The sequence below is a fragment of the Nothobranchius furzeri genome, chromosome 10 (genome assembly GCF_043380555.1).
Source record: "Nothobranchius furzeri strain GRZ-AD chromosome 10, NfurGRZ-RIMD1, whole genome shotgun sequence".
Classification (NCBI taxonomy): Eukaryota; Metazoa; Chordata; class Actinopteri; order Cyprinodontiformes; family Nothobranchiidae; genus Nothobranchius; species Nothobranchius furzeri.
This window is the reverse complement of record NC_091750.1, coordinates 53,669,699-53,689,740: the sequence shown is the minus strand read 5'-3', so window position 1 is coordinate 53,689,740 and position 20,042 is coordinate 53,669,699. Positions and strand designations below refer to the sequence as shown.

Genomic DNA, 20,042 nt, shown 5'->3' with positions numbered 1-20,042 from the left:
CGCGCGGTGCGCACTCCACTATTTTGCGGTCGGTAGATCTTTTTGAACTGCAGTTCAAAGGTAACTCATAAGGTGAATAAATATGAAGGCATAACAGTTTTTCTTTAGGACTGAGAGGAGATGCAGGAAGATAATAAACAGGCAGGACAGAAAAATAGTCAAATAAAAACAAGTTCATTTTTGTACCTGGTGGTTGCAACAGACACCATTGAAGGTAATCAGAAGTGAGGAACAGAAAATTAAATGATTCTTTCAATGTTAAGATCAGCAGGAACTCTGAGAGGCTGCAGGCGCATCAGCGAGTTTGCGGCCGCTGCGCAGGGGGAGAGGGCTGAAGCAGGCAGTAAAGATGCAACAACTGCCGTTGTTAAAAGAAATATGTGTTAACTTAGAAAATGTGGGCGCAATTTTAATTACTTCTCAACATTTTTCTCAAACATTAAGACTGCTGCACAAAAAAAAAGACTGCTGCTTGCGTGGGCCCTCTTGTGGCTGTGGGCCCCTGGGCCTGTGCCCAGTTTGCCCATATTATAGTCCGGTCTTGAGTCTGACCTATTACCTGTCTGACAGCAGAATCCACTGTCAGATGATCATACAATTTTTAAGCTGTATGACACTTTGACAGGCGGATTGGTTCGGCGTCTGCAGTGATGCGGACGCTGAGCCGATCTGTCGTGGGGAAGAGGGAGCTGAGCCAGAAAGCCAGGCTCTCGATTTACCGGTCGATCTACGTCCCAATCCTCACCTATGGTCATGAGCTTTGGGTAATGACCGAAAGAACGAGATCGCGGATACAAGCGGCCGAAATGAGTTTCCTCCGTAGGGTGGCCGGGCTCAGCCTTAGAGATAGGGTGAGGAGCTCGGACATTCGGGAGGGACTCGGAGTAGAACCGCTGCTCCTCCGGATCGAAAGGAGCCAGTTGAGGTGGTTTGGGCATCTGGTCAGGATGCCTCCTGGACGCCTCCCCGGGGAGGTGTTTCGGGCATGTCCTGCCGGCAGAAGGCCCCCGGGTCGACCCAGGACACGTTGGAGAGGTTACATCTCCAATCTGGTCCGGGAACGCCTTGGGGTCCTGCCGGAGGAGCTGGTGGACAAGGCCGGGGAGAGGACGGCCTGGAGCTCCCTAATTGGGATGCTGCCCCCGCGACCCGGACCCGGATAAGCGGAGGAAGACGAAGACGAAGACGAAGACGAAGACACTTTGATCAGATCGTCATACACTATGTTTAGTGTGTGATACCCTGATGGGCAGCTTTACCAGGCAGATCATCATACACTGTTTTAGCAACCGTATGACACCCTGATGGGCCATTTTACCCATGAACTCATCATACACTTTGTTTTACCATTGTTTTAGCAACCGCATGACACCCACCAAATAGTTCCCAAGTGGTGACGTGTTTGTAGCTCACTGGTCCCCCATGGGGATGGGTCAAATGTGAAGAACAAATTTCAACACACACCAGTGTGTGTGACAACAAACAAGACTTCAGCAACTGTAAGACACCTCAACGTGCTTATTTTACCAGTCAGATAATCATACACTTTGTTTTTAATAACAGTATAACTTTTCCATCTTTATGCTGAACTGACAGGTCCTCAGAACATAGTGGAGACTTAGATGAATGTGCATGTGCACACATGTGCCTAAACTGCTCGTGAACTGCTCTGATGTGCATGGTGCTATGCCAGAACACCTGCTCATGGGACCACAACAACAAAAAAAGACTATTCGTGTTTTAGAGAGAGAAGTTTAAGTTGCGGTCCCATGAGCTGAGTTATATAATGGCACTTACACATTTGGGTCAGTTTGGACAGAAATTTGGTTTCACACCTGGGTCAGATATGCGTTTTACATTCCGAAGTGACTCTTTTTTTCCAGACCTTTTCCTTGGAGGTCCAGCTGGGACTGAAATGACACTACGCACTGACTGACCGGCTGAAATTCACGCCTACCACCTCCGATGGGTGAGTTAAATCAGCCAGCAGGGATTTTGCGATTCATTTTCAAACTGGATGCTTTTAAATAAACATTTCTGTCTGTAGCACGAAGCTCGAGCTCAGTGGGTAAAGAAAAAGAGACGAATGTGTGTTCTCTGAGCAGCGACCATCTCTGTAAGGAGCTCTCACCCCAGATGCTCCATGGGAGGAGAGAGCAGCGAGTGTGTGTGTGTGTGTGTGTGTGTGTGTGTGTGTGTGTGTGTGTGTGTGTGTGTGTGTGTGTGTGTGTGTGTGTGAGCAGAATTTGAGGACACACACAGCAGTGAGAAAAAAGGGAGTAAATTGATGAGATAATGTGGTTCAGAGTCTCCAAAAGCAACACAGCTGACGGCCACCTTTGCTTATCTCATAAAGGACACCGCAGACTTTCCTGCCCACTTTTCGATGTGCTCTGGGATTTCCACATTCCTGAGAAGTCCTTTGGAACCACACGTGAACACTACTTTGCCCGTAGGAGATGACTGTACTGACCCAGATGTGTAAACTTGTAAATGTGTAAATGGGGGCTCGTCCGGGATCATATTTCTGATCATTGAGGAGACTGAACTTTGAGTTGGAATGAAACAGAGGGGAGTTTAATTTAACATTTGATGTTTGGAAAAAGAAAAGTATGACCAAGACCAAATTTCTAACCTCCTAAAATAGCTTATTGCAGAAAAACACATCTTTCCCACTAAAACAGGGGTGTCAATCTCCAGTTCTCGTTGGCCAGTATCTTGCATATTTTTGTTGTTTCCCTGTTCCAACACAGTTGATTCACCGGTGCAGCAGCTCATTAAACTCTCCAGAAGCCTCTTGATCAACTGCTGATTTAAATCAGGTGTGTTAAAACAGGGAAAACACTTAAACATGAGGGATAGTGGCCCTCGAGAACCTGAGTTGACATCTGTGCACTAAAAGGAAAACACATGACTCATCAAATTAATAATATTGCTCTCTGATTACTTAAAAATATAAATGTAGCTCACCCTATAAAGATCAGCTTTTGAAGCTACAGCGGGAAAAGGGTGAAGCAGGCTGTACTTCCTCCTCTCCCAGCTGCAGCTCAAGTGTGTGCACAAGTAACAAGACTAAGATGGCATATACAGTATACAGCAATTTCAGCGGGGTGAGCTGAGAGCAATTATCACTGAAATAAAAACTTGAAAATTCCTCAGAGGAATACTGTCAACCACCACCTCCCAGCCCCCTCACAGCCTTACACCTATAAGAGCTGCTCAGTAGTGGGTCATAAATAATCAATAAATGGCAACAATTACTGTGACATAAGACATGTCTGGTGTCAGTGTGTGTCTCATGGCTCATTCGGATGTATTTGTAAAGTTTCACTTGGCTTTTCACTGCAGAGCCAGCAGCATCTGTGTTTAAACAGAAGGGCTAGTCCAATAATCTTTTTTGGTTGGAAAAAATCAACTCTACCCATGCTATAGCTCTCTGTACTCATTTGTTCCTGCACATTCAGCACACGTGTCTGAACTCATCTGTTTTGGCTCCAGCTCTTAATGTAATGATCTTTTCCTTCCAGTCAGGACATAGCCGCTATTTTAGATGGAAATTTCATCTCATTCAGATATATCATGCAACTTCCCTGCATTAAATAAAAGCAGCAATTTTCACTTAACACCATTATTGTATGTTTTCAATATTCCAATTTACACGCTGAAGAATAAACTAAATTGTTTAGAAGGGTTTAAATTAAAAATAGATCATTGCAGTTTTGCTTGTTGCCCACTAGATGGCAGTAACTCTGGACTTCAGTGACGCTCCCTGCCTGCGAGCAGAAGAAGAAGAGGGCGTGGCTAAATATTTGAAAGTGGCGGGTAGGAACAACTATATATTTTCATTGATTTGTGTTTTGCTAATCGAGCGAAGGAGAAACTTTTATGAAGTTAGCTGTTAGGTTTACCGACATTTGAATGCGAGTGGTGTTACGTCGCGTGTTACTGTTACCCGCGCTCCAACAGACGTTTTGTTCGTAGTTTTCGTGAAGTTTCTCAGCTGGCCCTGGTTGGAGTTTGAAGGTACGTTAACGTTTACGTGCTGTTAGCAATGGCTACAGCTAGGTGATTTACGTTAAGCTTATTCCAACTGCTGTATGCATATCTGTCAGCCCGGCCGATCCAGTTTTCGTTATGTAATGGCAGTTATAAAATGCGCTGTTTCTTCATGAATGTTGGCTGATGCTAGCAAGTCCAACCCTGGTTCTCTGGGCCGACTGTCCTGCCTGGTGTTTTCCTTCTCATCACACTTGACTCGGTTTAGTGATCGTGTTGCCTCCACAATCTGTAGACGCGTAATCTGTTTAAATATATTTATTAAAACATTAAAGCAGCTAAACCTTGCAGGAAATTTTACTCTGTAGACAAGTCAGTCACAAAAAGCAGATTATCCTTCATAAAACTGTACATCTTCACTACACCAGCTCATTGTACAACTTGGTTTACATCTGCCTACACCAGGAATGCTCTGTCAACCTTTACCATTGATGGAATGGATCTGCTAAATAAAAATGACAGTGGGTTTTCTCTATAAACCACTCAAATAACATTTTCAGGAATCAGGATGCATCAAAACACATTAAGAGGATACGACTTTCCCCTTTAAACTGCCATTGTAGGAAGGTTGAGCATTTTTAAATTACTTTTTAATTTTCAGAATCAATATTAAAAGAGAGAAGTAACATCTATGTTTTAGACGATATCTGTTATACTAACACTTTATAGTGAGGAAAACACTCCCACTCAAAAATGTTTGTCTCATTTGGAAAATGTACTTGTTCACAATTTACACAAACATGAATTTAGTTAATGTGACATGTTGCAAATCTTCACAATGCACACCTTTTGGGGGACAGTAGTTGAGATTTTTATTGAACTTGGGCATTTTTGCTAAAAAAAAACCCACATTTGAGCAGACTTCAGTTGCTCCAATTATCAATTTTTCAAGGTAATTCTAATGAGAGTTTGTTTGGAGTATCTCTGCTTACAGGGAGTGCAGAATTATTAGGCAAGTTGTATTTTTGAGGAATAATTCTATTATTGAACAACAACCATGTTCTCAATGAACCCAAAAAACTCATTAATATCAAAGCTGAATGTTTTTAGAAGTAGTTTTTGGTTTGTTTTTAGTTTTAGCTATTTTAGGGGGGTATCTGTGTGTGCAGGTGACTATTACTGTGCATAATTATTAGGCAACTTAACAAAAAACAAATATATACCCATTTCAATTATTTATTTTTACCAGTGAAACCAATATAACATCTCCACATTCCCAAATATACATTTCTGACATTCAAAAACAATACAAAAACAAATCAGCGACCAATATAGCCACCTTTCTTTGCAAGGACACTCAAAATCCTGCCATCCATGGATTCTGTCAGTGTTTTGATCTGTTCACCATCAACATTGCGTGCAGCAGCAACCACAGCCTCCCAGACACGGTTCAGAGAGGTTTACTGTTCTCCCTCCTTGTAAATCTCACATTTGATGATGGACCACAGGTTCTCAATGGGGTTCAGATCAGGTGAACAAGGAGGCCGTGTCATTAGTTTTTCTTCTTTTATACCCTTTCTTGCCAGCCACGCTGTGGAGTACTTGGACGCGTGTGATGGAGCATTGTCCTGCATGGAAATCATATTTTTCTTGAAGGATGCAGACTTCTTCCTGTACCACTGCTTGAAGAAGGTGTCTTCCAGAAACTGGCAGTAGGACTGGGAGTTGAGCTTGACTCCATCCTCAACCCGAAAAGGCCCCACAAGCTCATCTTTGATGATACCAGCCCAAACCAGTACTCCACCTCCACCTTGCTGGCGTCTGAGTAGGACTGGAGCTCTCTGCCCTTTACCAATCCAGCCACGGGCCCATCCATCTGGCCCATCAAGACTCACTCTCATTTCATCAGTCCATAAAACCTTAGAAAAATCAGTCTTGAGATATTTCTTGGCCCAGTCTTGACGTTTCAGCTTGTGTGTCTTGTTCAGTGGTGGTCGTCTTTCAGCCTTTCTTACCATGGCCATGTCAGCGAGTATTGCACACCTTGTGCTTTGGGGCACTCCAGTGATGTTGCAGCTCTGAAATATGGCCAAACTAGTGGCATCTTGGCAGCTGCACGCTTGACTTTTCTCAGTTCATGGGCAGTTATTTTGTGCCTTGGTTTGTCCACACGCTTCTTGCAACCCTGTTGACTATTTTGAATGAAACGCATGATTGTTCGATGATCACGCTTCAGAAGCTTTGCAATTTTAAGACCTCTGCATCCCTCCGCAAGATATCTCACTATTTTTGACCTTTCTGGGCCTGTCAAGTCCTTCTTTTGACCCATTTTGCCAAAGGAAAGGAAGTTGCCTAATAATTATGCACACCTGATATAGGATGTTGATGTCATTAGACCACACCCTTTCTCATTACAGAGATGCACATCACCTAATATGCTTAACTGGTAGTAGGCTTTCGAGCCTATACAGCTTGGAGTAAGACAACTTGCATGAAGAGGATGATGATGTGGACAAAATGCTCATTTGCCTAATAATTCTGCACTCCCTGTAGTGTTTACATAGACTGCATAGTGCATCACTAATACACGTTCACTAACAGTTGTTGGTTGTTTCAGTGTTTCAAACACCATAATGACCAGATTGCATCAACGTCCTGGCATATTATTTAGGGATGCACGATACATCTGTGCCAATATCAGTATTGGCCGATGTTGGTCAATTCTGAGCATATCGGTATTGGTCTGATAAGTAAAACTGGGCCGATGTTGACAACCGACATTTTTTCCATCTTGTTTCCGTTTGTGTATCTGTTTCGGGGGGGTGGTGATGATGTGTAATTGTTTAGTGCTGTGACAGTAATGGTAATAGTCTCAGAAACGTAAATGTGTGTGGTGTGTGTATATAAGATATTGCAAATTGCAGTTTATAGAAAAGAAGCAAAACATTCAAAAATTCAGCTTGCATAATTTCAGTCTATACAAAATTAGCTGATTTCAGAAGCGTAAATCTGTATCGGCAAATATCGGTGTCAGCCCTTAAAATTCATATCGGTGCATCCCTAATATTATTTTATCGATTTGATTAACTTTGAACATTTTATTAATGTATTCATTCATTTATTGAGGTAAGGGGAAGTTGCATTGCTATAAAAAGGATGCTTTAATTGTATAAAACAAAAAAATAATAATGTGCTTTGTTACCAAATGCAGTACAATGTTTTTTTTTTGTTATTGCTTAACATTTTCAATAACAAATTATCTTTTGTGTTTAAGTTGAGGTGCTTGACTTTAAGTATTGTGATTTATTAGGGATCAATTGGAATTTTACAACATGACAAACGAGGATGGGAAGGTGATCCCGGTGCGGGTCGCTCTACGATGTCGTCCGCTCGTGCCGAAAGAGGTCAACGAAGGATGCCAGTGCTGCCTCACGTTTGTGCCGGGGGATCCACAGGTTCTATTGGGGTGGGCGGGTTACATGTATTTGATGGACTAGTTTCTATTTTCTTTCTATATCGTGCCTTTTTTCCTCCATCAGGTGATCGTTGGCACAGAGAAAGCCTTCACCTATGATTATGTGTTTGATCCCACTGCTGAGCAAGAGGAGGTTTTTAATACAGCTGTGTCGCCCCTACTAAGGGGACTTTTCACAGGTAGATCTGCTAAAAGAAGTTTGTGTTTTGCAGCATTTTGTGACAGTTTTATTTATGAAACACACATTTGGTTTCCTTTGATTGCGTCCCTCTCTGCTAAACCTCGTTAGGTTACCATGCCACAGTTCTCGCGTATGGACAAACCGGGTCAGGAAAGACCTACTCAATGGGAGGAACATACACATCAGCTCAGGAGAACGACCCTTCAGTCGGAGTTATTCCCCGAGTTATCAGCAGGATCTTTGAAGAAAAGGAGAAGAAAAAAAACTCTGAAATCTGTCTTGCTGTGTCTTACCTGGAGGTCAGTGGACATGTTTTCAGTTCTTCCTGAAATCTTTTCAGTTTGTTACACAGGGGCTCTTAATTTTTTTCTTTCTGATCGTAGATTTATAATGAAGAAATATTGGACTTGCTGTGTTCATCTAAAGATAAACCTGCTCTCAGCATTCGTGAAGACCCTAAAGAAGGCATTAAGGTGTGGAAAATGTCAAACATGTAGCTGTTCATTTCCTAGCAGATGGACCTCTGTGTTCATTTATTTACTTACACAGCTGCTCCTCCTGGAGTTGATTTAATCTAACATACAATTAGAGTACACATAGAATAATAATACACACAATAATATTACACATACTATATTATACATAGAACAATAATACAAATAATACACACATACTATAATATACATAGAACAATAATACTCACAAATAATAATACACACATACTACATACAAATAATAATACACATACAACTCACCTTGGGTTAGTGAGGGACTCTCCGGCAGCTGAACGGGGTTTACCATAGTAACCTAGTAAAGTGCCTTTCTAGATAAAAATCACAAGGCACTTCAAGAGGCAACATTGAAATAGCTTTGTCTCGTCAACATTGAGGACAAGTTTTACCTGGAGAAGTAATTGTTGGACAACAACTAATCTATCTGCTGGGTTTCAGTTACCTGAGAATGCGATGTTCCAATACTGTAAATAACTATATAATCAACATAACAATGCATAATAGCATCAGAAACATTTTGACCAAAGTCATTGATGTAGAAAATAAGTAGGAGAGGGCCCAAAACTAGGCCCTGCGGCACCCCGTCCAAAAAAACCCCCTCAAATTTAATGTCCTGTTCTTTAGGTAACAACTCCATGTTCTGACAATCCAAGATCATGGTGTCAAGAGCTTTCGACGGGTCTGTAGGCAGTGAAGCACACTGTAATGTAAACATTCTGGGTTTCAGATCGTTGGGTTGACGGAGCGGCAGGTGTTTTCTGGTCCTGAGATGGTGAGTTGTCTGGAGCTTGGTAACTCTGCTCGTACCGTCGGCTCCACAGCGATGAACGCCGCCTCCTCGCGCTCTCACGCCATCTTCACCATCACTCTGGAGCAGCGCAGAGGATCCGACAAGTCCGTCGGGTTAACGTTTCATTTTCACCTAAAACTCATTCTCAGCTGTTTATAATTTATGTTTCCTGTTTAGAACCAAACGTGCTGTAGTTTACTAATCAGAGTGTTTGTTTTCTGAGTTCCTTGAAATGCAACAACTTCTACCACAGGTCTAATGTCAGTACAAACATCTGTTGCAGGGTGGATTCGGTTATTTCAAAGCTGCACCTTGTGGATCTGGCTGGTTCAGAGAGACAGAAAAAGACCAAAGCAGAGGGAGACCGTTTAAAAGAAGGTAAACGTTTTTCTACTAGAGGTGTTTTGAATGACGTGTCAGTACCTACCTTTCTTTTTTTGTTGTTTCAAACCATGATCTGCTTTTATCTTGTAATGAAATGAATGAATTTAAAACTTTTGAATGCCAGTGAGTGTGTGTGCACACACTCATCTTGTGATGCTGTCCACGTTTATTTGCAGGCATCAGCATCAATCGCGGCCTTTTGTCTTTGGGTAATGTGATCAGCGCCTTGGGGGACGAGAGCAAGAAAAGCACCTTTGTTCCTTACAGAGACTCTAAACTCACCCGTCTGCTACAAGGTGGGCCCTGATTGGATGATGAAGACTCGGAGTGTTGCATTATTTCCATTTTTATTAAATTCATCTTTTACACCTTTGTGCTCCACTGAGAGGGTGGATCCCTGTTAATTTATTTGCCATCAGAAGAGAAGACTAACTCTGATCATGAAATGGTTTTCTTTTCCAGGCTGGAATGAAGCTTCCTGGGCGATTTTTAAAAACAAAAAATGCATGCATGTGCTGGATGTTTATATTTAATTTTTTCTCACACAGGGTCAAAATTATACATTCAGGCTTACGGGTAAACATAGAAACTCACCACTAATATTTAGTTAATTACCCCAACGAAAGTTGCACCATTTATTTACGTTTATTTAGATGTGTTTGTTGGTTTACTCCAAAGAGTCAGCTTTAAATCAAAGACCGTTATAGAAGTGTAAACATAATGATCCAGTCAGAAACCAGTTCTGATGTGTGTTTAGGATCACTGCCCTGTTTCCAATTCAGTTGGCTTAATCCTAGGTGGTTCTAGTGTTGTACCTGAATATCTGGACCGCTGGAGGAGATAATGCAAAGACGGATTCTCCAGAGAATCAAGAAAATTATGGACAACCCTGAGCATTCTCTTCACAAGACTGTCCGACAACGGAAGAGTGTCTTCAGTCAGAGGCTTCTTCAGTTTTGCTGCAACACTGACCGCTACTGGAGATCCTTCCTGCCAACAGCCATTGTAATATACAATAACTCTTTGATGACTTGATTATTAGTATTATTCTGAGCTACTACAGCAATCAATTTCCCTCTGGGATTAATAAAGTATTTTTGAATTGAATTGAATTGAATCTGAACTAGGTTTCCACCCATCTGAGCCCGACAGATGAGTCTTGTTCAGTCAGAGTGCTGTCAGATAAAGCCTTTTCATGCTGCAAGGGGAAACCATCAGCTTCAATCAACCATGATCACCAATGCACCAATCACAAGGACTGCAGTGCTCAAATCTGACCACAAGGCGTTATTCTTACTTTGTGCACCTTTTTGTTTAGTGGAGAAAAAGTCTGGAAACCCAGAAACGGTTATGATTCAAGAAAGAAGGATGTGTGGTAAATGTGCTTTTGTCTCCTCAGACTCTTTAGGAGGCAACAGCCACACACTGATGATTGCCTGCATCAGCCCTGCAGACTCAAACATGGAGGAAACCATCAACACGCTGAGATACGCAGACAGAGCTCGCAAGATCAAAAACAAACCGATTGTTAACGTGGACCCCAGAGCAGCTGAGATGAGCCGACTGAAACAGCAGGTACAAAGGCTTCGATGCGGAGGAGCAAACTTTGTTATCAGATCTCCAACTGTTGGGAGTTTGTAGTTTGAAAGTTGTCAAGTTCCTAAATGAGTTTCCTGTCTTGCTCTTATCCTATCTAGAAACGTTAGTGTTTTTAAACTTCCAGAACAACAGGATTTGGCTTGAACCAGTGACAAAATCAAAGAATTTCACGGATAAACTTATGCGACTGAATTCTGAGGTTCTGCTTTGTCTTTAGGTTCAAGAGCTGCAGGTGATGCTGCTCCACGCCCGAGGAGGCGTAGCTCCTGTGCTGTCTGGGTAAGACAGTCCAGGAGAATGGGTCGATCTACTGAGTACGTCCTCGAGGCTGTAACTGTTCCTCCTCCTCTTGGTTTCAGACCAGAGTCAGCTGAGAAAGTAACTAAACTGCTGGAGAGGAACCGCGTTCTGGAGGACGAGAACAGCAAGCTGAGCAGAGAGCTGAGCGAGGCGGCCGGACAGACGGCGCTCATGTTTGAAAAGATCATCATGGTGAGTCAGACCTCCACCTGCCTCTGTTTGGTGATAAATGAAGCAGGATCCCGTTTTTAAAGCCCCGCCCACTCACCTGCACACAGCCATGCTTTTAAGCATCAGATAACGATCTAGAGCTAAACCGACAGGGAAAACTGATATTTTTAGCGTACATCAGCAGATAAGAACTACGTGAATACAGTCAACATCTGAGGTTTATGTTTAGCTTTTAGCCCCATTTGTTTTCGTGGAGGGGGTGGGGCCAAACAACCAGGTGCTTCAAGCTGCTACAGCCATTTGTCTGTTTGGTGTCTAATCAGACCAGAGCAGCCAATTTTTGAAATCCTTGTTGAATATAAATGTGTATAAAATTAGATTACTGTTTTATTTTTTCTTATAAAGGAGATTCGATTTTATGGTCTTCTGTGTTAAAACTATTAACGCTATGAGTCTGTTTTTGTTTGTACCAGCCTTTTCTCTGATATTTCACTTTTTTGTGGATATTCTTAATCTTTTTATTTTTATTTTTTACTCATTTTTGCAGACGGAGCAATCGAACGAGAAACTGCAAAGCAAACTGGAACAACTTCAGCACCACGCAGCGTAAGCTTTTAACAGATTGAATCCGAGTTTCACAAGCATGAGTCGTGTTCTGCTCACGCCTCTGATCTGTTCTGTTGACATTTATTCTGAGGGGTCGTGTGGAAGTAAAGATGTTTTGCTTGGTCCAATTTTATTTTATGCTTTTATTAGCCTGCTTCATAAAAGTCCCTTTTCAACAACAAAAGCATCGTGTTAATCACGCTGTTTGTTTTGAGTTGAAGCGTACGCTGTCCCACGTGTACAAACTCCACCTGTTGAGGAAACTTTATTTGGTTGTTCCGGGGAGGTTACTTCCTGTTTGTTTTGCTGATTTGCCCCCAGGTGCACGGTTGATCTCCAGAAGGTGCTGCAGACGTTGGAGGACCAGGAGCTGAAGGAGAACGTGGAGGTCGTGAAGAACTTGCAAGACCTAATCTTGGAACTCAAGGTTTACACGTCCCCGACATTATAACGAACCAAACTGTCTATCTGAGCTGACGTTGATAATTCTGTGTTGGTTTTCTAAGAACGAGAGCGCAGGAATCTCCGCCTCCATCGATGCCATGGCAGCAGAAGAGGATGTTCCTGAAGCGTTAGGCAACGACAGCAAGAACTCATCAGCTACGTCCTCATCAGTGCGTTTCTTTTTGAGTTTTCCTCTTGGTTTAAACCTGAAGACATTAACATCCCAGACACACTCTGCTTCTCTCAAGGATTCCCCAGATGGCTTCACGGCCCATCATGCACTGCGGCAAGCTCAGCTCTCCAAAGAGCTGATTGAGCTGAACAAAGTGTTGAGTTTGAAAGAAGCTTTTGTGAGGAAAATGTGCGAGAACGACAGCCAGCTGGAGCCGATGCAGTCAGAGCAGCAGGTGAGGGACCCCGAAAGGTGCTGCTGACCACAATAAAGCTTATTCTAGTCCAAATGTTGGACAGATGTGAACCTTTTTATATGTTTAACAGAAAAATGTGCTAGCTCTGCAGTCCTCTGTGGATTTACTGCAGAAGGAAAAAGAAGAACTGATTTTGGCTCTTCAGTCTGCAAAAAAAGGCACCAGCCAGGCTAAGTGCGTTGGTTTGTTTTAGCTGTAGCGTCTTTGTGATGCAGCTGTGCTGATGTGACATCATCTCATCATCCCTCTGACATCTGAACATCCAGGCTCAGCGAGCAGCGGAGGAAGAGGCTGCAGGAACTGGAATCCCAGCTTGGAGAAATGAAGAAGAAGCTTCTGGATCAGTCGAAACTGCTGAAACTCAAAGAATTATCTGTTCAGAAAGTCAAGAAGCTCATGCAGGAGATACAGGTCAGTACAGATGTAGAGTCCTCGTGAGCGCCCTGCTCTGTTTTAAACACATCTTAGTTATGTAGGAGATGTCTTGTTTAATAAATGACATTTAAATCAAACAAATTGTTAAAGAAAACAAACCTGTTGAGTTTAAAGTCTCTTGCAAATGAACATATTTTATCATGTAGTATTACGTTTATTTACATGATTTTCTATCATTAAAGAATGGTTTCAGACTAATCTACCATGTGAAATGTAGAAGACTTAGGATTGTGGGTACGTCAGCATTAAGCGCAAACATCCCAGTGGTGCTGTTCCCTCAGGCGATGAAGACTCAGCGGATACAACTGATGAAGCAGATGAGAGAGGACGCCGAGAAATTCAGACAGTGGAAGAGCAATAAGGATCGGGAGGTGCTGCAGCTGAAGGAAAAGGTTTCTTCAGCTGCCGAGAGGCTAATTAACGTCACCTTTTTTTGTTTCAGTGAATCACAAACGTATCTGGTGCTTTGCAGGATCGTAAGCGGCAGTACGAGCTGCTGAAACTCGAGAGGGATTTCCAGAAACAAGCCAATGTCCTACGGCACAAAACCGAAGAAGTAAAGTAGATTTTTTTTCTTTATTAGATAGTTTAACTGCTTCGTGACATTCAAAACCGTCTGGTTTGTTTATCTGTAGGCGGCAGCTGCTAACAAGAGGCTGAGAGACGCCCTGCAGAAGAGAAGCGAGGTTGCAGAGAAACGTAAAGATGCTCAGAGCCGAGGGGCTGAAGGAGCTGCTGCACGAATGAAAGTAAAACACCGGATTATCAGCCATCACTTTAGCTTTCAGACGGTGCTAGATGAGCCTCGTCGTTTTGGTGTCAGCGGTGACGTTGTCCTTTCCCTGTCAGATGTGGCTGCTGAATGAGGTGGAGGTGATGGCGAGCACCGAGGAGGCCCGGCGTCACCTCAACGACCTGCTGGAGGACAGGAAGGTCTTGGCTGAGGAGATCAACCACCTCAAACAGCAGATAGAGGCCGGGGACAGGCCCGCTTCAAAAATCAGGGTGAGGAATCAGAATTATTATGCAAAATCTGCACGTAAGACCAGTTTTAGTCTGTTTTTTTGTTTCCGTGCAGCGCCGGACGCTGATCATCTCTGAGCTGGAGAGGCAGGGGGCGCTGGAGACTCCTCTGGCCAAACAGGTGGAGAACCTGGAGACGGAAATAGGCCTCAGGTAAGATCAGATAGACATGTCGTTTGCCAAAGTTAATTAAAAATTTGAAGTACAGGAGGTGGTCCTGTCGAGGTTTGCTAAGGGAATTTAACTCCAACAGGAACGCCCAAATCGCCGACCTGCAGCAGAAAGTGCTGGCTGCTGACGGTGAGGGGCGTCTGAAGCAGCGCATCAATGGCATCTCGAGCATCGTGGAAGCAAAGGGCGCTCTGAGGGTTCTGATATCAGAGGTAACAGTTTTGCGACAGTTTGTGTTTTTGCTTTTTAGTGTGTGTTTGAAGTTTGGTTTTCATTTAGTCTCCTCTAATCGTAGCTTGTTGCAGCCAAAACTGCGTTCTCCAAGCTGGAAAGTGAGTTGAATCAGGAAAAAGGAAACGCTCAGGACTTGAGGAAGATGCTGGCCGATGAGAGAAACGTGATGTCCACCATGGACATGGAGCACCAGCAGCAGCTGGTGGAGCTGGAGCAGAGGCATCAGGAGAAGGTGGCGTCTCTCATTTAGCATCCACCCCTCCAGCGCTCGCAGCTCTGCTCATTCCGTGTTTTCATGTGGACTTCCAGGTTGTGTTCCTTCTACACCAGCTACAGGGCAAAACGTTTGAGGAAACGAAGGACGAAGATCAGAGCGAGCTTCTCCGGCGTCTCCAAGTTCAGGTTTGTGTTTTAACGTACTTTTAAGCTTGTTTTTGGTCAGAAATGGTGTCAGGTTATTATTTTATTCAGGAGGAAGAGCTGGAAAAACTAAGCGAGCAGAACCAGAAACTCCTGGATCAGAATGAGCAGTACAGACAGGTAATCACTGTTGTGATCTGATCTGGAGATCACCTCCAGGGAGTAAACGGCATCATCTTCTCCCCGCATTAGAAACTCTCATTGCTCCACCTGCCGAGTGAGAAGAAAGTTCTTCTGCCTTCGATTGAGAATAAAAAGACTCCTAATGACTCATTTGAGTACGTTCCTCCAAAGGTACGTTTAAATACTTTATTTATAACCCGGCATCCTGTTTGTACGTCTTTTTGAGGTGACTCTTGTTGCTGTGATGGTTGAAGTCTCCATGAAAACATCTCAACAAGACCTAAACTGTGATGTGATTAAATGAGCTGTTGGATTCGTCACAATCGTCGTTTTCTGTGATGATATTTCTGTAGCCGAAGCCGAGGCGCCCCACCACTGCTAAAGCACAGCTGAACACAACCATCACCGTCGCTGAGCTGTTGTCGCCTAGCGAGGACGAGGGGGACGAGGAGGAGGACGAGTGGCGGCCTGAGAAGGTGCGCATAGCTTCAAGGAAGTCCAGATTAACAGGGGTGAGTCTGGGCGGTGTGATGTAAATAACCAGAGCAGCTTTTCACACATGGATCCGTTCCTGTTTTGGGTTACATTCAGACAGATCTATTGTTTAGAATGATGCTAGTAGCTTCTCTGTCTGCAGTGTGCGTGTAAAGGCCGCTGCAGCAACAAGCAGTGCAGGTGCCGCAAAGGAAAGAGGACCTGTGGAGAGAACTGCCAGTGTGATCACGAGAAGTGTCGAAACATGGACAACCAGGCTAATGCTGAGGTCAGTCCCCTGTCTCTTTCAGCTTTTCTCTTCAGGCATCGCCACAGCGAACACACACCAGTCTCCGTTAAGTCCCGGTTTGCCTCTAATCGTCTCCGTTCACTCATTGCAGCAAGTCTAACGAGAACACAGAGCTAGCCAACACTAAAACCCGCTCTGGGTTTCTCAGTCCTGCAGCACCTGAGTGACGGTTACAAGTGCAGAGAAAAGGGAGCCTGCCTGATGTAGAACCGCATTCCTGCCCCGTCGCAAGAGCACGTCACTCAATACTGCCGCATGACGACGTGAAAAATGAAGCTACTTTTAAATATAGTCCTAATATTAACACGTTTTCTATTCATGTACTTCCTAAACAAGTGACAAGTGAAGATAAACTCAGGAAATGACAAATACAGGAAAAAAAGAAATGCATGAATAAAAATTAACTTATTTTAATGTTTTGCTGAAGTATCAGATTTGGACTGTGTTAAAGGACTCAAACTGGGAGCAAAAACGTGAGATCGGAACATTCCCCTTCACCGACAACTCTTCTAATTTACCCAATCCTGGTTGTTTTGGCGTCTGCTGATGTCCTTTTCCAGTGAGCATGAGTTAACCACAAGTCCTGCCCAGCAAGCGTTCTGAGCCTTTTCAAGTTCATTCCCCAGTTCAGGCACTCAGTCGGTCCATGACATGTCCCAGAAAACGGTCCTTTCAGTTCAGTTCAAGGCACTTCACAAAGTAGGCCGGCCTGGTGACTCGCTCATGCCACGAAGGACCAATACAATTACCCTGAAGTTCTGAACTCACCCTCTAGCTTTAGCTGTACATTGTGCTCGCTCACACAGTCACCGAGCATTTCTTTTACATTTTTTTAATCATTCATTATAATCAATAACCACTAATCATTCATTTAAATTTGTTTGTTTCAGGGTGGAAGTCGTGCAGAAATGGCGACGACAGACGCTGCATCTCTGCAGGATCCTGCAGCTGACAGTCCTGAGAGCTCCTTCTTCCAGCTTCCGTCCTGCACGCCCACTAAGAAGGTGACTCTGCCGTTTGAACACGAGCTGATGGTCATGTGACGGATGATCTTACCTGGAAACCCCACAACTCTGATGTATTAAAATTCTGTTGTAGGCGATGAAGGAAATCGGAGACAGGGTCTACACCCCCGCAGAGCTGAAACTGGTCAAGAAGCCAATCCTGGCAGAGAAGGACAAGAATGAGGGGGATGATGAAGACGAAGAAGACAGAACATCAGTCAGCATCAAGAAGAAGAAACGATTGCTGAACAGTTTTCAGAACAGTTTTTTCTCTGGCTGCACTCCAATTATAGAGGAATCTTGATCAGAACAGGTGTGTTTATTCATTAGTTATTAACTTGAATTTGTCATTCTTATATAATTAAACTTTTGTACGGTAACATGAAATTAGCACGGGGGAACAAAAGGACTGATTCATTTACTGGATCTAATTTGTCACTAAAATCATAACTCGGCTGATTCACTTCCTGTTTCTAGACTTGCTTTTAGTATCTGACATGAACTAAGTCTTTAATGGATATTTCAGCCATTTTCAAAGTTGTTTTATGTGTAAAAGTTGGAAATTAGCTTTTAATGTCCAACAGGATTGATGAACTAACTGATAGTCGAACAGTTAACCCATCAGTCTCGTAAGATTCAAACTATTTCTCCAAACTGAGGCCATCCATGCGTCCTTTAACTTCATCTTCACTGTAACCCCCTTTTTTCTGAATGTTTTCATTTCCTAAACATTAGAAATAAAAGCTCAAGATCTTATTTTATTTATTTTTTTGTCTGTTTGGTTTAATAAGTGACCTTTTTCTTCTGCTTCTACGTTTATTGGATTTACTGTCTCCTCCTGAAATACTTCTGCTAAACACACTTTAGTCTGACTGATCGGTGACGTTTCCTGTTTTCATGAAGAGCATTTTATTCCAAATCCAGCACTCAAAGGACTAAAAAGATCGTCTTCCTCCCCTTCTCCCTAATTTAAAAGGTTTGATTGTGAATGTTTAGTACTTTTACTTTTTTCTCCATGCAAGTTTGGGATGAATTATATAATCTCAAACTGTTTTATTGTGATCCTGTAATTTCTGGTTAATTGATGTTCTTGTTGATGGAAATAATAAAACATTCCCTTTTAAATATTTCCTCTGATCTTGTTAAATAACCAGTTTATAAGTGAAGATGCCACTTATCTAGGCCTCTTCCAGCCAAAATGAGAAATTGTGTCATTACAGCATTTCTATTTCTAAATGTTTTCATACTATTTATTCATATATTTAATAATTTATTCTCTTGGTTAATAAATTTTTGTTTTATTTCCACATTTATTTTATCACATGGAAGAGTCTTACATAATTACAGGATGTTTTTCAAATTTCTCCCTGCAGGTCACTCTGGTTAACAGCAGAGGGCGACATTTCTCAGTTTTTTCCCTGTTATTTAGTGATCAGCAGAAAATGTTCATCAGACATGATCCTTTCCTCCTGCGCTGATGTTTTATGTCCCTAATAAAATTCAAAAGGTCAAAGGTCATCATAAAGTCATATCCTCAAAATGTTTTGATCACAAAAACAACAGAAATAACTTCCAAATCTTACAGATTTGAGGCAGAATGTAAAACTTAGTTTTGTAATCTGCTGTAATCATGTTAGTTTACAAATGGATGTTTTTTTTTAAACAATACAAGATCCATCAGATATTGTTTTACAGAAGCGAGGGGTGCTGCTAATCAATCTGGGAAAGATTAAAGGTAATTCCAAACAGTTTCACAAAAGGAAACATTTCAGACATCTGTCAATCTTCCCAGGCTCTGATGTTTCAGTAAAATCAACCCAACGTCCGATCATGCAATACTCAGGAAATCAAATCATCTCAAACTGTTGAAGCTTCACTTGTCAAGTTACAGGTCAAAGTTCACATTAGAAAAGTTTGAACCCAATAAAAGCAACGTTTGTAAAACTGGTTTTGAATGGAATGTTTTACCAAGAATGCACAGCTTCACGTTCGGAGAAAACCAAACAGCTCAAACCAGCTGTCAGCACGGTGGTGGAAGTCTGGTGATTTGGGCTCCTTTTCTGATCCTACATGGTGGAATCTTGTGTTTTATGGATGCTTGAGGTCAGACTTGTATGAAGTTAAAACCTGGTAAAGTTTTGATTATTTTACCAGAGAACTGCCAGTAATAAAACTGGATTTTACACTAAATTAGTGAACAGTTTCACTTACAAAGAGTTGATAATTGATTGTAAACATCTTTAGAACACATTACTGCTTTTGACCTCAGTCACATTTAGCACACAAACCAAAGTCCAGAAGCAATGAAAAGGAAATCTCGAATAAGAACTCCAAAAATGGTCAACACCATCCACCCAAAGTGGACCAACAGAACAAAGATGCATATAGCTTTGAGCTCCAATTAGTCATTGAGCTCAGAAAATGACAGAAAAGAATAAACAACTCTAAACGAGTCAATGATTGGTGAAATGAGATCATTCTTCAGCTCCAAGCTGAGAAGGACTGCATGTGACTCGTGAGTGAGACATCAGCAGATTGCTGCTGCTATCTGATCTAAATGACATCTGAAATTATGACCTCCCATCACTGTCAATTCCATGGAACAAGAAAGTGCGTTATCTGAGGGGCAGAAGTGCTGCATGCACATTCTCCCTCCAGATGCTGGACTCTGCTCTCAGGCGTACCAATCCCCTTGAACCGCGGAGATAAGATAGAACAAGTTTATGGATGTCAAACGAGGGGGAGATGCCAATTCTGAATTACTACAGTTTAGGATTGTGTTAAAGTCAAAGGAGATCCACGTATGATGATGAGTTCTTACCCTGTTGGACTCAAAGGAGGAGCTCATGGAAATAAAGTACTGTGCTGTGAAAAGTAGCCACCTCCTTCTGTTCTTTTCTGTTTGTTTCATATCAGGAAATAAAATTAAATATCAGACAAAGATAATCTGAGCAATTGTAAA

At 42.5% G+C, this 20,042-nt stretch overlaps 1 protein-coding gene across 3 annotated transcripts; it reads left to right on the top strand.

Annotated features, from left to right (window-relative positions):
* The first annotated feature begins 1,863 nt into the window (after positions 1–1,863).
* Positions 1,864–17,536, top strand: kif4 (kinesin family member 4). Of its 3 annotated transcripts, none has more exons than XM_015961231.3 (31): positions 1,864–1,969; positions 3,738–3,822; positions 7,307–7,451; positions 7,536–7,650; positions 7,761–7,951; positions 8,036–8,125; positions 8,892–9,058; positions 9,238–9,332; positions 9,515–9,634; positions 10,738–10,913; positions 11,155–11,216; positions 11,297–11,429; positions 11,956–12,014; positions 12,336–12,441; positions 12,521–12,865; positions 12,957–13,060; positions 13,153–13,297; positions 13,603–13,713; positions 13,794–13,877; positions 13,957–14,070; positions 14,171–14,326; positions 14,400–14,497; positions 14,598–14,727; positions 14,811–14,981; positions 15,059–15,151; positions 15,221–15,289; positions 15,362–15,463; positions 15,646–15,804; positions 15,930–16,055; positions 16,967–17,080; positions 17,175–17,536. In XM_015961231.3, exons 3-31 carry the CDS (start codon positions 7,329–7,331, stop codon positions 17,382–17,384), a joined length of 3,768 nt encoding a protein of 1,255 aa, XP_015816717.3. In that variant the 5' UTR covers positions 1,864–1,969; positions 3,738–3,822; positions 7,307–7,328; the 3' UTR covers positions 17,385–17,536. The 3 variants fall into 3 exon arrangements, with proteins under 3 accessions (XP_015816717.3, XP_015816718.3, XP_015816716.3); XM_015961232.3 differs by lacking the exons at positions 1,864–1,969; positions 3,738–3,822 and adding an exon at positions 3,853–4,023 and having other exon boundaries at positions 12,521–12,628; positions 12,707–12,865; XM_015961230.3 differs by lacking the exons at positions 1,864–1,969; positions 3,738–3,822 and adding an exon at positions 3,853–4,023.
* The last annotated feature ends 2,506 nt before the right edge of the window (positions 17,537–20,042 follow it).